Source organism: Papilio machaon, chromosome 16, assembly GCF_912999745.1.
Source record: "Papilio machaon chromosome 16, ilPapMach1.1, whole genome shotgun sequence".
NCBI classification, from domain to species: domain Eukaryota; kingdom Metazoa; phylum Arthropoda; class Insecta; order Lepidoptera; family Papilionidae; genus Papilio; species Papilio machaon.
In genome coordinates this window covers 4,584,066-4,604,768 of record NC_060001.1, presented here as the reverse complement: position 1 = coordinate 4,604,768, position 20,703 = coordinate 4,584,066, and the positions used below count along the sequence as shown (strand labels likewise).

Below are 20,703 nucleotides of genomic sequence, written 5' to 3'. Positions count from 1 at the left end.
TCTAAGGTAATTATTTTATGATATGAATTACAAAATTTTTAAGGTTTCGAATAACTACTACATGAGCTGAGGTTGAAAAAAAGCTGTTGGCATTGATCAATAAGCTTACTCAGTTGATCTCAGGGTGATCGATTTTTTAATTTTTATGATAAGATATACATAAAATTGAGTAATACTGCTTGCAGCGAAAAAATCTATTAGTGTTTTTATAAATGGCAAATGCAGCAAGCGCTTCAAAAGTAACTGCTACCCATAGACATTTCTGCACTCCTCAAATGCGTAGCAAAAGCATTGCAAATCTTTAATGGATAAAAAAATAGAACAGAATACGTCGCCTCCACGTTTAAATTAATTCTCCTTTCTAAGTAAGCACTAGAACTTTATGTAAGAGAAGATAATATATATTTTTTTATAAGATAAGGAGGCAAACGAGTAGCGGGAACATCATGGTGTTCATCAACGCCCTTGAACATCTGCAATACCAGAGGAACCGCAGATGCGTTTCCGGCCTTTATTTTTAATTTTTATTTCAACAAAGACAAAGGAAAAAACTTTATTTGAATTACTGCACTTCGGTACTAATTTTTCATTTTCACACTAATTTTTCAAGAGTTCTTTGTAATAAAAATAACTATGAAAACAAAACAACGTTTAATATTTGAATTAGAAGTGTTTTTTTAAATGTAGAGTCACTTATTAACAAAAAAAAAAATTAATAATATTTGAAGTGATTTTCGTTTAATAACTTACCGTGGAATAAACGATAATTTAATTTCATGAAATGTCTGAAATTATTCACACATTTTATATACCTCTATAATTTAAGTATAAGTTATATAACTATGTACACATTTAAGCTAGTATGTATAAAATATGAAACAATTTAATTTAAACTAGCTTTTACCCGCGACTCCGTCCGCGCGGAATAAAAAAATGAAAACGGGGTAAAAATTATCCTATGTCCGTTTCCTGGTTCTAAGCTACCTGCCCACCAATTTTCAGTCAAATCGATTCAGCCGTTCTTGAGTTATAAATAGTGTAACTAACACGACTTTCTTTTATATATATAGATAGATGAACATAAATCTTATCTTATTAATACATATGCGAATATTTAGATGGATGGATGGATATTTTATTGAAGCTATCTCCGGAACGGCTCAACGGATTGTTATTAAATTTGGCATAGATGTAGACATAGTGTAGAAGAACTCATAGACTACTACTTACTAAGTATTTAAAGCCGCGCGAACGATATTGCGGGCTACAGCTAGTATTCTATAAACGTACATTGCAACTCTACCAGTTGGTAAGGTCAGCGCACGACTCAGTACATGAGTCAGCCAAACAACACATCGGTTGTGTCCAGTTGGTGTGCAGACGTGTGCATAAACTAAATAATAATTTTACTTTATATAAAGAAAATAAGTCGATTTCATGAAATAATGTTTATTATCAACTAATAAGTGATTATTATCTGTGCAACTTCAATTAGCGGGAAACAGTCAACTACATTGATAAGCCACAATGTCGCATAAAAGTTTGTAGGCGGGAGACATTAGTGGGAAGTCCCAAGTGAAAAACAAATCCTTCAACAAACTTTTGAAGGTAATATTAAAGTAACTATTCTAAATATAGTATATTACTGCATGAATACAAAAAATATATTATCTCCCTTATATTTATTTGTTTAGTAATTAAATAGAATTTTTATGATAAATTATTTTAGGTTAGGTTAATATTTTATAAATTCAAACGTCCATATTAAAATAACTGAACAGGATAAATGTTTTCAAGTACTTTATGTATGGGATTGTTTTAAAATATATAAAAAAAAACTATTTGTTGATGTAACAAAAAAGCGTGCTCCTGTTACAAGATAGCGGCAAAACTTCGTTCTCGTTCATAAACATTTTCTATCATAATTATTGATAATTTCGTAATTTGTATATGCTATTTATTTTATTATTTGGAAAATAAGTTATATTTCAAGCTTGTCCACATTTTTCATGAAACAATGTTTTATTAAACTGCAAACATATGTGATCTATTATGATGTAATTATTGTGAAATTTTTACAATCTTTCTGCGGATTTGAACCACTCTGATATTTGTATTAATACTTGTTGTATTAAGAGATTTGTTAAACAGAAAGTAGTACAGAACAGGGTATGAGGTTGACATTCACCCATCTGATAACCAGATGATTCATAATTTATTTTTTATCAAATATCATTGATGACCATCTTAGTTTATTTGGAACACTATTCCAATATCAATATTTTTATTGATTCTTCAATATTCTTCTTTTTTAATATACATTTTTCTATTTTTAATCATAAAATGTATCGTATACATTTTTTGCCTTTTAATTAGTTTCATCACATTCCTATTTAATATAAAAAAATATTGATAACTTTAATTTTATTTATTCTTGTTTTACAGTTGTATAACGACGACAGTTTACGATCTTGCTTTTGACCAAAAAAAGACAAGGAACAAAGACGAGAATAGATAAATCATCAATAAAAAATGGAAGACGCCAAAAGAGCCGACCCTGACAAAAAGGGCAAACACTCTACTGGATCAAAAGCTTTAGCTGATCAAAATAATAACGAGATAATTACTTTTCATAAGGAGCTTCGAGATATATTTTCGAGTTGTTCCAAAAACTTCAACGTCGTTCATATCAATGCTCAGAGTATACCTAAACATTATCTCTCTTTGTTAGCAACGTTCGTCAATCTTCATAATGTTGATGCCGTATTGGTTTCGGAGACATTCCTGAAGCAGTCAATGAATTCAAAGGCTGGTGATATACCAGGTTATAACCTGATCCGCAACGATAGAGTGGGCAAAGGTTGCGGAGGAGTTGCAATTTATTTGCGCAAAGAGCTCAAATATAGACATGTGGCTAAATCTTTGAGTTATTACACGAGTTCCGCTGAATACATTCTTATTGAAGTCTACCACAATAAAACTAAAATACTTTTGGGTGTGTTCTACAGTCCAAATTCCACAATTAATTATTTTACAACTTTAGAAGACTTACTTAAAAAATACCGCCCTGACTATAAACACGTGAATATACTTGGAGATTTCAACACTGATATCTTGAAAGCGAATAGACGTGTAGCTAGATTGTTGTCTATTGTTGAAGACCACGGTTTATACCTGCCACCTCTGGGGCCGACTCATTTTGCTCCCGGTGGATCAGCCTCTGCCTTGGATCTGATCATTGTCTCGGAAAAAGACAATGTCGCAAAGCACGGTCAGTTAGGCAGTTGTTTCTCATATCATGACATGATCTACGTTTCAAATAAAATAAAACCTTGGCGGAGAAGACCGAAACTGAATGAAGAACCTATTTGGCAAAAAATTGACGCCGACGCAGCTCTGGCAGAACAATGGAGAGCATTGAGTATCTACAAGAATAGTGAACGAGTTGATAATGATTTAATGAAGTATAGAAACGGCCGAAAAAGTATTGAAAAACTTGAGAAGGAATTTCAACGTGAAAATAGCAAAATCCAAAAATCCCCGAAAAAATAACTTTTAACATATGTTTTATCTTTTTATTAATTTATGTTATATTCCAATTGAATATTTTATCTAAAAGACGTAAATTCGTAAGAAAAAAATTATAATGTTATACTTTTTATACTTTTTGTACTTATAGTAATATTTTTACTATCATTTATCTTAGGGAAATAATTAATGTTATTTATACACTTTCAATCTCGAATATATTTTAATCCAATGTAATTATTTGAATTATATAACGTTGTTAAAATTGTTGAAAAATATTTAAAATTTATTTAAGGAAACCTTTAACCTTGTACTTTAGTACACTGTATATGTTAAATCAAATTGTTATTTTAAATGTTTTCGCATGCAATAAATAAAATTAGAATAATAAAAAAACAATCAGTAAAATAGATTAGCAAAAATTTATATACACTTCAATAATTTTAGTTAAACCAAAGTTTTTTAGAATTGTTATTTTCTCAATTAATTTTCCGCCTTAGTTTAATATATAAGCTTTTAAAAGTTGGTATATAAAATAAAATGAATGTAGATAGTAGAAATGCGAAAGAAAAATGTTGGAATGTTGAATTCACGAATTATTTTTTTAATAATTGTTTTTCAATTTATATGTTTTTTATTTTTAAAGACATTGAAATAAAAGTCCTTCATGGTAGAAGAATGAGAAAAAAAAAATGACCAAAGAATTAATATTTTAGATAAATTTTACAATTTTAATGGATAAATATTATTTATTGTATTAAATGCTTATTCTAGATTTTATTAGTACCACTAACCGTGGGTCTAAAATCTCCGTTTAAAACATATTGTTATCTCTATTTTGTCAAAGAAACAGGAATAACGATGTTTTATATAGATATTTTGGTCTCAGAAACCCACGGTAAATGTAATCCACTTTAGAGATAAACAAGCATTATGTTTATAATTATTTACTTAAAATAAGTTAATTTTTTTAGATTGTAATTAGCAGGTTATGATAAAGTTAGTTTAGTTTGAAAATATTGTTTATTTTCTAATTCTTTGTATTACTTATTACTTACATATCAAACTGAAAAGGTTAATTTTATGTAGTACTTTACATACTAATATTATTATGTCATACTGCACTATTTATTATTTATTTTACCATATTTGGACTAGTTAAAATTTATATTCTTTTCATCACTATTGATTAACTTAGCGGATGATTAGCTGAACTTTAGTGCCATTATTAAAAAAAGACGATTCATTAAATGGTATTAAATAAAATTATTATAATTTATAAATACCTGCATTTATATTTAATTTTTTTTATACTCCATTCCATTATTTTCTATTATTTATCAAAAACACTTATTAAATGTAAGTTTCCTTGTCTTAATTACGAAATTCTAAAATGTGATATTTTTTAACTAAAAATTATTTCTTAATACTAAAGATTGTTTTGAAATTATTTCAAATTAAAGTTATATTTATCATAAGTATTATTTGTTATTCAATCCTTCTCTCTCTATCTCTCTCTCTCTCTCTCTCTCTCTCTCTCTCTCCCTCCCTCTTTCCATAATTTCCTCATTCCTGAGGGTCGCAACTGCTCTTTTTGTCCATGTCACCTTCTGCCTGCTGTGAATTAGGAAACTTAAGTAAAATTCTTGGGACGAATGGATGTTGGGTATAAAAAGACCAAAAACGTGACCATGTACGCAACGGCGAAGCGTTCACAGGGTTAAGTTGAGCACAGATGCTAGAACAACTCAATAAGAATTCCATGGAAAGAGTTACTCTTCGGGACACTACTTAGGTTTTTAGCAGGGAATGTTATAAGTTTAATAATTAATTAATTTTTTTGCTGTTTGTCTTAGCATATTATTACGGTGTTGTGGCGTGAATTGATAATTTAAATGTGTAATACTCTTTTTTACACTTTCAACACCAACAGTAAAACTCAAGGAAGGAAAAAATGCAATGACAAAATGTTTTAATACAAGTGTGACAGTAGTACTACGGTGCCCGAGCCGAGGCTCCTGAACCCTCGATCCTAGTTACTCTCAAACAAGGTTTAGACTAATCGCCATCTGCGCCCGTCCACCTCAAATCCGGTGAAGCTGTAAATACCTCTTCAAAGCAAACAGTCACTATTCAGTCACAGAAAAAAAAGTTCTACGGTAAGAGGTTTAATTTACATTGATATTTTTAATTCATTAAAATTAGTTGGGCTATTCGTAAGTAATCAAGATGATTACATACAATTTTTTAAGCAACTTTCATTTTTTTTATAATCGATTATTTTAGAATAGATTTTATGTCCATCGATAAAATATTGATATATATTTACTTGATATCTCTTTGTTACTATTGATAAATGATAAGTTAATTCAACCTGAAGAGAACAAAACATTGACAGACTCATTTTAAACGTTAAAGCCGCTACAAGTTATATATTTACGAAATTCAAGTTATGAAATGAGTTTTGTTACATACAAAAAATTTATCTAATAAAAACTAATTGAAAAGTGTTGAATATAAAACCAAGACTTTATAATTTACAAGGCGACACTCAATGTGGAGAAAGTTGAAGTGATTTTTACAAGCTGTCGCCATCAAATAAAATGGCGAAACCAAGTTGATATTTCATAGCAAATACATAAAACTACTTTAAAGGTAAACTAATAAATGATTTTTATAGTAAATTTGTACATTTTTTATGTATTTCATTCAAGAAAAGTATTTTTAAATACAAATACAGTATCGATAACAGAAATGTTCTTGCATCTCTATTACGTTGCATTTCCGTCTCACTTTTAACTTTATTTTACGTCACCAAGAATAAAATTATATATTAAAATTTTATTTATATATTTAATCGAATTAGTTATATCATTTTACAATATTATAAAGCACAGAAATAAAAGAATGAAAACTTTTTAATTCATGAACAATGAACACGGTTGGGTTATTGAGAATTAAAAACTTAAGTATGCACGTGCTTATCTGAAATCATGATGTCTGCCCAGTGGATGGCTAAACACATCTTTAAATATATTAAACAAATTACATTTCACAACCCTTAAGCATAAAGTCAAAACTGCTCTACCATTGTTTTAAGGCAGACTAGGGCACATTGTTATATTTTTGTTAAAAAAATAATTATAACTTCAACTTTTCTTTCAGCAATAAATACATCCTCACTAACGAATAAAGTGAACTGAACATAACAAAACGGACGTGAAGACAGCAGATTGTATAAGTAATATTTGAGACTTATTTTAAGACAAAATAACTTTATTGTATACTCCTCTTATTGTATCATTCTAACTGTATATACATATTTTTCAATTATTATAATATTTAAGTTATTATAAAATTAATGCCAAAGATTCATCTATTCCCCAATAAGTTGTAAATATAATTCAATTGTCATTTATAAGACTTAGTTTCTGAAATTTCTATCATCTTAATTATCAAATTAAGTAATTTTTAAGATAACATTATTAGTTGATATATAAGTTAATTTCTTGAAGAAACTTCTCAAAACAAAATAAACACAATGGAGACAAGATCCATGTCTAGAAGAAGAAAGGAAGAAAGTCATGATAGAGATGTATCTGATATCAGTTCCAGTAGCGATGATTCAAAGACGTTAGATTATAAACTGCATCAGATTTTCCTTAAATACTCTACCAATCTTAACGTCGTACACCTCAATGCTCAGAGCATTCCCGGTCATTACCTTGACTTACTCCGAACATTCACAAATGCACATAGCATTGATGCTATATTAGTTTCCGAAACGTTTTTAAAACCTGACATGGCGTCAATTCATTACGGTCTACCAGGTTTCAAACTTATACGCAATGATAGAGAAGGTAAACCCAGTGGAGGAGTTGCTATTTATCTTCGTCATGACATACCTTTTAACTACGTCACTCGCTCGCCCGGGGTCTATTCTAAATCCGCGGAACATCTCTTCATTGAAATCTTTCCAGGCGGCACCAAAGTCTTACTAGGCGTGTACTATTCGCCGTCTTTGACCATCAAGTATTTTCCATCGTTCGAAGGTTTATTGAACCGATTACGCCCCGAGTATGAACACGTGATGATTATGGGCGACTTCAACACGTGTTTGTTAAAAAATAACAAGCGAGCACAAGAATTGCTCCGAATATTAGATTCCAATAGACTGAATATTCCCTTATTGGATCCGACTCACTTTGCGCCCAATACCAAACCTTCTTTACTTGATTTGATGATGGTTTCTGATACAGATAACATCGCTAAGTATGGCCAACTGACTGGGTGTTTCTCTTATCATGATATACTATTTATGTCTTACAAAGTTCCATCGCCTAAACAGAATCTCTGTAGTAACTTTGTAATGGAGATTATACCGACTAATGGAGTAACGCCAACGTCACCTCCCACACCAATCTTAGAGCCATTGTGGCGTACGAGAGATGTTCGGGAAGCTTTAGCAAGACAATTAAAAGCCAAAAGGAAACTGAAAAGAAAGAGAACTCCAAGTGTATTAATCGATTACCAGAACTGTAGAAAAATCGTTCGGAACTTGGAACTGAAACTTAGAAATACAAGAGCTCGTATGCTTATATCTAGACGGACAGTACGCAAAACAAGATGTTATATGTGTGAACCTCGATCATCCGGAACGTAGCAATAATCTTGTGTGTGAATTTCGGAATCTATGTATTTTAAAATACGACTGTGATTAAGAATATACGACTAGGAAAAGCTCTATTGGCCTTTCCTAGATGTTTCGATAAGCTTATTTTAGGGATATTAAGGATTCGTTTACACGAATTTTGCACTATCGATTTCATTTATTACATCTAATTTGCAAAGAGGCAGTGAGAACTTACGGTGAAATTGACATAGTGTAATCAAATTTATTGGCAGCATGTTAAGTTATATATTTTATACTTTAACATACTAAAATGAAGTTAAGTTTATCTAAGCTTCGGTATTACGACTAATAATTGAAAAACTTTACACTGAGGTAAACCTTTACGAAGGAAAAAACACAGATATATGAAACTGGCATGTTATTTGGTAGCCATTTTATAAAGACTGGCATACGAATAGTAGATCTGTTTTTTTACCAATGGATTATTGAAAGGATTGTGATAATTTTGACAAGTTTAATGAAAAGTTTAAATGCGCTGAGAGAGCAAAGACGTATTAAATAATTTCCAATAAAACAATATATTTATAATTTTTATGCAATGACTTAAATATTTATTTATTTAGTAGCTCGAAGCAACTTTCAACTATTTATGCGTGTGTGTGTTTTATGTAACGAAAAATTATAAAAAAACATAACATTTTTAATATACATACTTCATGTTTTTTGTACATTACTTATTGTAGTAGAATATACATACAAGAATAATTTAATATATATTAAAAAGTTGTTGATACCCACAGCCATGATTGATGAAATACATTAACAAATATATTTTCATAAATTAGTTACATTTGTATCTCATTTTTCAATAAAGTTTTTTTATCATAACTACAACATAACATTATTCATAATTTATCTGATGTCCGTTGAGACACCCTGTAGCCTGAACGTTAGAAGTCGTTCAACAATTAGACAGAATCTAAGAAGCATTGGTAGGATGATTGCCTGGTGAATGGCCTATATAATCTAAAAAGCATTTTTATATGTATAGAGATTTTTGATTTTTTGAGTTCGGCATTGCAACACCGGGTACATATATAGTTTTATTTGAGTTTTATATAAAACTTTGAACTATCTGCTGTTTATTAATATTAAAAAGATTACAAGATATAGACCCTGACCATAAAAAAAACTTTGACATTGTTTCAATTACATTTTGGCTTAAACATATGTCATCCTTTTTATTGCACGCTGATATTAGACATAACCGGAAATTACGATTATAGAAACAGTGTCTAACTGTTTTTTATGGAGTAATACAGATAATGTTTGTTAGCGATGTGTAAAATGTTACAGATACTATAATAGTGTTGCCATAATATTGCAATGCCAAAAGTAAAAATTTTTACTAAAACTTTTAGTATAGTCTATTAATCTAATGGAAAAAAGTGAAACAGCACAGGTCCATAATAAAAATTGGTCAAGTATTTGCGCTTCATAAGCTTACAATTTGTAATTGAAATAAGTTTTTTTTATTTCAATTACAAATTATAAAATCGATTCTCAATAAAATATTGAATATCGATTATTATTATAGATTTGTTATCTGTTATCTTTTTGTACGCACTGATAATGATAAGAATGGCGGTAAAAAAATTTGACAGACAGTTTTTTGTAAGATATTTGCTGTTGATCAGTTGTTAAAAGAATTGTTTTAAACTGGATTTTTTTTAAATATAACAATTAAAATTCTATCAACAACTTCGGTGACATTTTAAATAATAATAACATAAAAGAAATAACAGTTTGGAATACAAAGTCCAATTGTATTTGGATTATTATAAACTTAATAAGGTAAAGCGATGAGTATTGTTTCCATGTCAAAAGGAATTGAAAAAAAAGATAGAATCTATTTATGTATAAAATTTAAAAATATCATTATATCTAAGAAATAAAAATATGCAATTCAACATTGAAAAATTACCTTAAAAACTGAGAGAGATTGCAATGTACATGTGTGCGTGCGCGTACACATAACGCTTCTATTAATAGTTTCCGCACATTTTATTAATAAAAAACCACACTTACCTACTCCTACGCCACTCACTTCACCGCGCGTTGGCCAGATGAACATTATTGTGTCTATGTTTTACAGGATTTTTTTTAAATTCTAATTTGTTAATGAAATGGATGAAAACATAGTCATCAAATATAGCCCTCATCTAAAATATATCCAGTCATGCAAGGAATATTAATATTTTACTATAAAATTGTAATTGATAATTTTTTTTTCAGTAAATGAAAACACCAACGACTACGAGAATATAATCAAGAAAATAATTTATATTTTTTGGAATAAAGTAAAGGATTATTGTTATTAATTTATGTATTTTAATTTCAAACCGCCAGAAACAGAAAAATCAGACATCTAAATTCAGAATCAAAATTACTAATAAAAAGCTTAGGTGTCCAAACTTTTTGGTTTCGACAAGCATGCTGGCTAGTTTCATTTAAGCAACTGGCCAGAGAGAAATGTGATTATTTTTTTATTTATTTATTGATTGATTTATTCAATGATTATTTTTCATAATGAATATTCTTTTTGACTCTACCAAAGCAATTTCATATTTTGTATATTAATTGTAAATATCAAGTATCAAATATAATTATTACTAATATTTTAATTATTAGTAAACCAGTATAGGATAACTGTGATAGTAGAAACATGAGAAAGCAAATACTTTTTATATTGCAAAAAGAACAACTTATCAATATTTGTTTTACTGATAAGCGAAACCGCGACACCATTCTTTAGATAAGAAAATGATATCAATGCAATAGTCCAATATTTGGCCCTGATTAAAAATATTTCACGTAAAGAATACTTTTTCATGACGTTAAAGGGAATGCATGAGTAACTCTTGCTTGTAATAACAAAACTTACGCCTGTAATACAGAGATGTGAGCAGAAATTGCTGATTTCTATTTTACGTGTTCGTGGAACACTCGCCTTTCCCACAATACCTCTACAATGCGAGTTAACGGGTACACAATATAGAATATTTTTTATTATTTGCCATCTATTAAAAAGAGGTTAGAAATTGCTTAAATATCATTTATTGAGTTGTAACAAAGTGATTACTAAACATATGCTTTGGGCGATAATCATTGTAATAACGATTGTAGCATGGAAACTATGTTTTAATGTCACAGAATGATTGAGAGTCAGTACAAAGCTTTGGTAAAATTCTTAGGACAGGATTACGTCCATTATGGCTACAGGTAGAAATTGTTACATACAAAATTTGTAAAGAGATTTTAGTTTAGTTTTTAAACGAGAATTTCAACAAGGCATGTTAGTCCAAGCAATAAATATATTTAAATAATAATGGAGAGGTAGTAACTAAATATAAGCATTTATAATCGCATAAACAAGGCCAAATAAAAAAAATGATTTTAAAATAAAAAATGTTACCAAGCCGTTATATATATTGAAAAAAAAAATTGATGCATTACTTCAATTTTAAATTAGTTTAACATTGAATAAAATTTAAATGCGTACTTACGGTTTTTTTATACTTTTAAGTGGATTACAATAAATGACGTAGTTTATTACTATCAGAACAGAATATGGTATGATAATATTTATCGCCATTCTATTGGTCAGAATTGGAGGCAAGGCATTACGTGTGTAGCGATTGAATCACCTGTTACCTTGCAGAAATTCTATGTTGCAACATTACTGAAAAATTCTGAAGACATTAATTTGGTAATTAACTATTAATGTAGAAATAACTTTTATTTTTATTTAAAAAAACATATGTTAGAGTTAAATTTTGATGAAAGTCATAAGTGAGTATAACGACTATAAAATGTTCAAGTGGGGTTCGTAACTAAGGATATATTTTTATTGTTATTAACAAACAGTTGTTTAGTCTTAAGTTAAACCTTAAATTAACACAATGTGTATATTTATCCCTAAAATATCAAAGTAAATATTGTCATCTTAAATTTCTCTGATATTGATGAAAAAATATTGGAATACAGAATAAAATATGATATAAAGATTTTCATTTTAATTTATTTTAAGTATAACAATTATAGTGCATTTTTTTTCTTAATCTACAATTGTTTATTTCTATGTGATAAGATAAAACTCTAGTAGTAAAATGTACTACAGCATCTGATAAGATTATTACAATTTACTAATAAATGTATTAGTCCAGTTGTTGATCTAAAGTCAAATACTTTTATTTACAAAAAAGCATGGCTGGAAAAAAACTGAAAACAAAAAAAAAACAAAAAAAAAACTGAAAAAAACTGGCAGTTAAGTCGGTTGTTAAAAGATACAACGTTGCATAAGTATGCCTAGATTTTGTGTTAGAAAGAATTGAAATACCCTTTATTCATGCGAGAAAAATAAAGGAAAAATATCGACTTAAACTACCTTTAGTGTAATTGTTAGAAAATAATCTGCGATTAAGTAATCATTTGCATTGATAAGATAATTTTTTGGCTAAACAATCGACATTGAAACTTTTGGCAAAGATAAAGTTTCTAAGTAAAAATGTTTGTAAAAGTTTTTTTCTACTATTAGAATTAAATATTCACGAGTCAAATATATCATCTATAGTTAAATATAAATGGACTTATCAAAGACTTATGTGATATCTAGTTATCGCTCATTCAACCAGGTATTTCTGAGAATTGGTAAATTAAAAAAAATATGATAATTTTTAGTTTGCAGTAAGAGTAAGAGTGTAAGGCCCTTCGTATACAAGGTAAAGTAAATCTTAGAAACCCGGCGATTTTTTTCGCTAAGCCACTTACGTCATACAATGTTATATAGGTTTGTACACAGCGCGCGTCGCCGACATTTCTATCATTGCCAAAGACAGTCGATCGCAATTTGCTTGTAAAGATGGTCGTGAGAAAAGTCGCTGCAATTTTTAAGATGGCAGACCCAATATATACATTTGACATGTAGTCTCTATTCATGTACTGAATAAATGGGCCTTGCGTTGACTATTCAACGTTGTGTGCACAAAGCTCGCGTAACGCGATTCATGCAATACAACCGTAAAATATTAATTTCTACGATTTACGTTGCCTAGTGTACGAAGAGCCTAAAAATGTGTCAAAAGCGTGACGTAGCAATGTCGTCAAACATTTATTTAAACATACTGTTGTCTCTACGTGAAAATACTGAAATAATAATGTTAATAAGGTTAGTTAATCGTATGAGTTTTGCAATTAAATTCTTTTATTGTGTTACGCTAGCCATTTTTAAATGTTTATCAAAGTTATTCAAATCTGTTTCATATCTAATCGCTTATCATTGATGTAGACACTGGTTACTGTGCATACGTTGTTTTCATTATTTTGCAATTGCAATTGCATTATTAAAGTATGATTGTTTTAAAATGATTTCTTATTTAATCTTAACCCTTCGTTCATAAGCAAACGTATACTTCGAAATTAATATTGTACGATTGCATTGTGAAGTAAAAATATTTATCAAGGTCAAAGAAATTCAACATGTTTTTTTTTGTGGTATATTTTTATGCTAATAAGATTGATTGCGTCCTTTTCCTTAATAAATGTAGAAAAATAGTTATATAACATATTTTTGTATACGTTTTCGTAGATAGTAAAAGTTGAGTGAAATTTGTTAAACGTGAAAGATATCGAACAATATTAGAATAGGTATCTTAATAAAATAAGAAAAGTATATCCTTATAATGACTTTTATTATAAAATGATATTATTGCCACAGATACAAAATTAATTCTAACCTCATTACGAAAAAAAATAATACAATCAGATGAAAAAAGCATTCCCTTGTACTGAAGGTGGAAATAAAATCGTCTCTCAGAAGCTAGGCGACGGCAATTCAATTTGGCAGCGTAATGCCGGAGCGCAAATGAAGTCAATTTTTATGATTAAATAAGACTACAAAATTGGCGCAGAAAGTTTGAAGTAACAGACTTTCTTAGATTACTGTTCCCCCTTTGAAATTTATTTCAGTGACGTGACCAAACGATAGTACTTTGTATTTCACCTACCTGCCCTTTTTGATCCCGTATAGGTGTTCATTTATTTATTCTTACGTACTACTTTCCCGTATGCTTCTTTCAACTGAATTTACTACCTTCTTAAATATATTATTTAACACCTGTAGAGTTTGTAATAACCTCTTTTTTACAAATTGGCCTGTTCGCCCAGTATAATACCACGACTACACAGAAGACATGGGTGAAGTGGAGGCAATTCAGCGTTTCGTCTATGCAAAAGGGACGAATAAGTAGGGTAATATATCTTTCTGTGCATCCTCTTCTCTTGGTTAAAGATATTTTCAGTGGTCAGTATTTTATCAAATTATTATGTAAAAAATATAAGATATATATCTTTCACGCAATCCCTCAATACTTTCTGCAATCATCTTCAACTTTTGGAGCCATCCACATTATCATTTCTTCTCTACCTTTTGCTTCTCGATTTTTCTATCACTAGACAACATTTAACGATTAAGATTCGAGACTGTCAAAAAAAAAATAGATTCCAAAGACTTTTCGTCTTTGCTAGCGTAAAAAAAGCATTAAGATTCAGATAATTTCGATCTGCGGTAGGGCGGAGCGCAAATCCTCCCTTGATACTATTAGGCACGAATTGACGCTCTACACAACAAACACTGACCACAAACAATGCCTGCATCCAAATAAAAAAAAACAAATGTTTGCAGTACTCGCAATATACATTTGCTAATTCTACAAACGTTCCTCATATATATGATTTTTTTATTTCTTAACAAATATGTAACACCGTTTTCTTTACAAACTCTTCAGATATAAAAAGAAAAATTTTACATTGCTTAATAATAATTTGTAATTAGGAAGTTTTATTGGATCGATTTTTATTTATTTACATATATTTGTAAAATTTATTAATTGTAATATATTTATAGTAAAATAATAGAAAGTAAATGTTATTTCATGTTGTCACTTGATTTAACCGAAAACATTGTATAAATGAAGTCAGTAATCTAATCTTGAGAGATCAAGCAACTAAGTTTGAAACTTGTTAAGAACATTTACGATGTTACTGAAACCTTTGAAAGTAACATTTTGTAATCACAAAGGAAATTTGGTTCGATTTTAAACAGTTTAATTACAAATTTCAAATTGTCTACAAAATCTATTAATAATTGATTTTCCATAATTTAGAAATGAACCTTTGTTGTGTTTTTGTTACTTGCAAAAAAATTGTAGTTTTTTTATAGCTAAGTACGATTTTAACTATTGGAAAGAAGAAGAAGAAAGAAGTCAATACTGTCGATGTGATCGAGGTTAATTCGTTTTTTTTAAATTCACAACAAGACAATGAAATTAAACTTGTCGAAACGGGAAATTAAAAAAAAATAAAAAACTTTTAAAATATTAATATGCATATGTTTACCAACTAATAGTTTTAAAAAACCTTTGGGTTTGCATCAAAAACTTGCCGTTATTTTAATTTGCTTAAAAATTGAGATAAGATTTTCGTTGAACATGACTTATAAGAGGGTAATGTTTTTCGATAGGTATTTCGGCAGTGGAAATTCTCAGTAATAATGTCAATATGTCCTTAAACTTAAAATACTTTCTCTACCAACTCATATTAATGTCATTTAATATTTATAAATAATACGTAATTTTTTGTAAATTAATAATATTAAAGAGAGTTTGTCTTCTTAATAATGAGTGGAGTCGCCGGCGGTCGCTACTAATGAATTATTTCCTGTGGAAAGCGAAAAACTACAGAGACAATGGAAGTCGAATTTAATGAAAAATGAAGCCATTTCCTTTTAGTTAGGTACTTACTTGTACCAATAAAGTATGGAGTTTATACTTTACGACTTTTATTACATAAAACATGTGAGAAGGTAAGAAATATGTTGCTTTTAACAACAAGTATGAACCTACAATATTATACAGTGAAACCTGGTTAAGTGAGACATCAAGGGACCTGCAATGTCGTTTCACTTATAGAGGTATTCCACTTACCCAGTTTCTCAGATATACAGGTATAAATAAATATCTGTCTCATTTACAGAGGGTTCCATTAATAGAGGTGAGAATACAGGTTATTTCAGTTATACAGGTGCGATCATTAATTAAAATAACGTGTTATGTATGTAAATGAGATTTAATAAAAAAAATATAGTAGGTATGTACTTAATTAAAGGTAATCATACAAATGTTATCTCAGTTACAGAGGTTTATGCATATAAAATTTACTCGCTGTCTCAGTTACAGAGGTAACTATGATGATAAATCGAAAGAACAAATCCCAGATATAGAGGTTTACCTTGTCCCACTAACAGAGAAGAACGTCGGATAAGTACATATGTAAATCGAAAATCGAAAAACACATTGGTACATTGCTGGATTCGAACCTAGGACCTGCAGATTTATTATTTACATGAATTTCCGCTCAAAAATCTTTTATTTGCCACATTAACACATGAGGTGTTGGATAAACGTATAAAAACTGATTTTTATTTACATTTATACGGTTCTAAAACTGTTTTTACTTAATAGTTAAGTGAATGAGGTAAAAAACATCTGTTGTAAAAATAAAGAATGTAAACCGTATCTAGTAGTCGCTTCGTTTGCTACGTCTCAGAGCTGTAAACACAGTTTATTGAATTACATGCCTCAGTTTCCTTGAGTTGTTTCCTCGTCTACTATTTACAAAGTCTTGTATTCAAGAAATAATAAAAAATAGGTACCTTAAATTTTAAATACAATGAAATAACTTTTATTTCGGACTAGTTACATCCATATAGTGTTAGTGCAAAATAAAAATAAAAACAACAGATCCTACGACTATGTTAGTAAATTAAAAAAATTTAAACATAGATAGGAAAATATAATGTATATGGATATTTATTTGCAATGTTTTTTAAAGATGTATGAGAAGCGAGTAAATTTAAATATGATGGCTAATTAAGATACTAGGAAAATAGGGAAAGAAGTGCATACGCAAGGTATATATTTCTCCGTAAGGAAAACGGTTTATTTGTCGGTTTTATTGTTTAAAAATTGTAAAAATAAATGTTATCTTACACGTGGGACGAATTTCTTAAACATGTTAGGTTTTTAAAAGTTTATAAAAATTCGGGTAAAAATTAACAAGTAAAATAATTTTATTGCACTGTCTTTCATCGATTCTCCGACATTTTCCTACTTCGAAGGTGTCGAAGGGACTCCGAAGGGTAGACGTGAAGTTGTACAAAATGGTGAAATGTTTTATCATACAACTGTGAAAATCATCTTGAAAATGAGTGGAAGGTTGAAGTTTATGATCGCCCTGATAAAGCACGTAAGAGTAACCAGCAAAAAGAATAAATAAAAGTCGCTGTTATTAATAAAATGAGGGTTTTTAATTTACTATATTTGAATATTACTTTTAGTCTATACAATTATTTAAATTGGTACCGTAAGTTTATGAACTCATACTCGTTCATTGTAAAATAAAATAGACATTCTGCAAAGAATAATATAATGTTTGTCTATATAGAAAAATTAATATGCGGTTCTATTAAATTATAAGTAAGTGTTAAATACTATAATACTCTATTAAAATTCATTAGGTTCCTCTCAAAACAATATTCAAAAACCCTTTTGTCTTAATCGCTTAAAATATTTTACAAGAAATAAATTCATCATTTTAAAAAGGTTTTGTCTAAAACTTTAAAATTTATTTTATATTAACATCACCTCGTCTCTAATATTTAAAGTTTTAAATCTTATTGTAAATCTATGTTCTAAATTTTAACAAAAGAATTTACTTAAAGAAAATAATGATGATGAAAATATTATTTTCGTAAAGTCATTTGAGATTGAAAAAGTTTTAAAAGGTTTAAAATTATAAGTTTTTCGATTGATTAAAACGATTCAAGTCTATGCACCTTACGTCTTAAAACATTATACAATCCAACTCTAGTACAAAACTATATAATCATTTAGGATTTACATATATTAATTATCTACGAGAGTACTCTTGCCAAATATCCACTTCATAAGAAATCGATGCGTAATGATTGATTGTATTTGTTACGAGTATGCAAAGCGACGGATTCCCTTGCGAAGTTATTTGGGTACATTAATCAAAACTGTCACAACCGACGATGGTACATTAACGAATTATATGTAAATAGCTACGTCCCTTGCTCTAAATTATTAAGTAGCGTTTTGGACCCTAAAAGTTGGAAATCAAATTAAGATAATTAATGTAAAGTCCACTTATTAAATTCCTAATACCTCAGTAATTGTATGTCCATTAGCTAGTTAAATATTAAATACTATATTATAAATGTTTATTTTTTTATACCAGAAAAAATATAGAATACTTACATATTCGTAAATGAGACAACTTTTAAATTTGAGATAACTTCTAAATCAACATCTAAACATTCGCATTTATAATGTTTGTAAGATTATATAAAGTTCTATTTATATTAAATGCTAACAATTTTCTATTATTGCAACAAAAAATACGCTATTCCGCAATGGCACTTGAACTCATTGGAGCATTGTTATTGTCGAAAAATAACGCGTTAAATTTCGATGCGGCCAGTACTTTTACAAGTGGAAATATCGATGATGGTACTTAAAAACGTTTTTTTTTAAATCCTTACTTAAAAAACTTATGAATCTGTATCACTTTTAAGACATTTTGGAACATGAAATTTAATTTGCACCAATCAAAAATAGCCTTTTACGAATGCAGATAGAGTTAACATCGATGCAAAGAACTTTTTATCACACACAGTAGTTGCTGCTTACCCACTTAAATCCATTCACGCGTAAATGAACCTTGGCTATATCTCGGCATGTTTAAATGCTAGATACTTCAACTGATATTCTGAGAGGTTGCTATAAAGCAATCTAATTAGTTAATATCTAAGATACGTTACTGCAATATTGGCGTAATCATCTCTGTATTTGGGGAATATTGTACTGCAGGAATTTAATTAAGGCTCTATTATAGAGTGATGCTAATGAAATTACTAACCAAATATAACAAATATTAATCAGAAGAAATAGTAATCAGAACACATAATAATCAGAACACATAGTAATCAGAACAAGGATTTATAATTGTAAATTGTAAAGGTAGGTTAAAGACTAGAGCATTTACTTGTAACAGATCAACGACCCGCTCTATGATATGGTCTAGTGACTAGTGTATCACGAACCAGACGTGCTTTGGAAAATACTCGTACGCTTTTATATGTATTATGTAATTCGTAAGATTGTTACATTACATAGAAATGCTCGAGAAAATGCCCTAGTGTAGTACATTCAACTTAGGTTTTATTTTGTTTGGTGTTATGTGATTTCCGTCTAGATAGATAGAGCGGTTCTCAAACTTTTTTTGTCTGCGGTATCCTAGGTTTGGTTTTTATAAACCACTAGCTTTTACCCGCGACTCCGTCCGCGAGGAATTAAAAATAGAAAATGGGGTAAAAATTATCCTATGTCCGTTTCCTGGTTCTAAGCTACCTGCCCACCAATTTTCAGTCAAATCGATTCAGCCGTTCTTGAGTTATAAATAGTGTAACTTTCTTTTATATATATATACATAGATAAAGTAATTGAACATTGATTTATTTGTTTTTTTTTTTCGCGTAGCTCGTTCAGTTTGTGTTCTAACTCTTTGTAGATACATATTACTGAAGCTATGAAGGATTAATCCTCTGGAACCTTCTAGTATTTTATTAATTAAGATCAGTCAGTACCTTTGTAGATTCGCGGTCTAGATATGAATAAAATATGACACGCATAAATCTAGGAGTTAGTTTAAAATTAATTATAATAAAATAAATTATGTAAATAAAATTGAACCGAATAAATTAACGAGCTTTCAAGAAGGTGTGGCATAAAGACAAGCTTGCGAGAATCTTGTAACAGATATTCAGTGAAACTGACTTAAATAAAGTTTCCAACTTCTGAGTGTCATTTTCAAGTAAATTCTGTAGAATTGTTTCAACTTATTGTTCGAAATAAGTATATTTATTACAAGAAGTTTTTTTTATAACTTAGTTTAGTACATTTTATCTTATTTTAACTGGCCACTAAGTTTATTTTAAAATGAACATTATATACATAAAAAATGAGTAAGAAACATGCGAGAAATATAAACTGAATTAGCAGAATGTAAGAGTCGTTACGAAATATTATAATAACTGACATAATGTTTGTAAATAATTGCTTAAATTTAATTTATATAATTTTTCTGTTGTTTACAATTCCTGCTGTTTACATCATATTTACCTACATAATGAAGTTTTTAAATAATAATATGGAATTATCGGTTTACTAAACAACACTGTTATCATTTTAACCTTCAAGTTTAAGTTATATGTGACGTAATGACAAGATGTAGCCAACTTTTATAAGATATTCTCAACCCAACGAAAGTTACTTCAGTTATGGAGTCGCATGCAAACGACGAAAGTATAACAAAGTTTTAACGGAGCGTTCATAAGAAAAAGT

The 20,703-nt window shown here is 29.2% G+C and overlaps 2 protein-coding genes across 2 annotated transcripts in view; both read left to right on the top strand.

Annotated features, from left to right (window-relative positions):
• The first annotated feature begins 1,419 nt into the window (after window positions 1-1,419).
• LOC106721380 lies at window positions 1,420-3,552 on the top strand. Its single transcript, XM_014516302.2, has 2 exons — window positions 1,420-1,608; window positions 2,446-3,552. The coding sequence occupies exon 2, from the start codon at window positions 2,533-2,535 to the stop codon at window positions 3,550-3,552; it is 1,020 nt and encodes a 339-aa protein (XP_014371788.2). The 5' UTR covers window positions 1,420-1,608; window positions 2,446-2,532.
• Window positions 3,553-7,069: 3,517 nt separating this feature from the next.
• The window catches only part of LOC106716508 (Down syndrome cell adhesion molecule-like protein Dscam2), a 127,864-nt gene continuing 114,230 nt past the window's right edge, over window positions 7,070-20,703 (top strand). The window contains exon 1 of the mRNA XM_045681642.1: window positions 7,070-8,117. Coding sequence (XP_045537598.1) covers window positions 7,070-8,117 — 1,048 coding nt within the window. The remainder of the gene's footprint in view (window positions 8,118-20,703) is intronic.

Coding starts and splice junctions, on each gene's coding strand:
- LOC106721380 (XM_014516302.2), top strand. CDS start 2,533: ATGGAAGACGCCAAAAGAGCCGACCCTGACAAAAAGGGCAAACACTCT.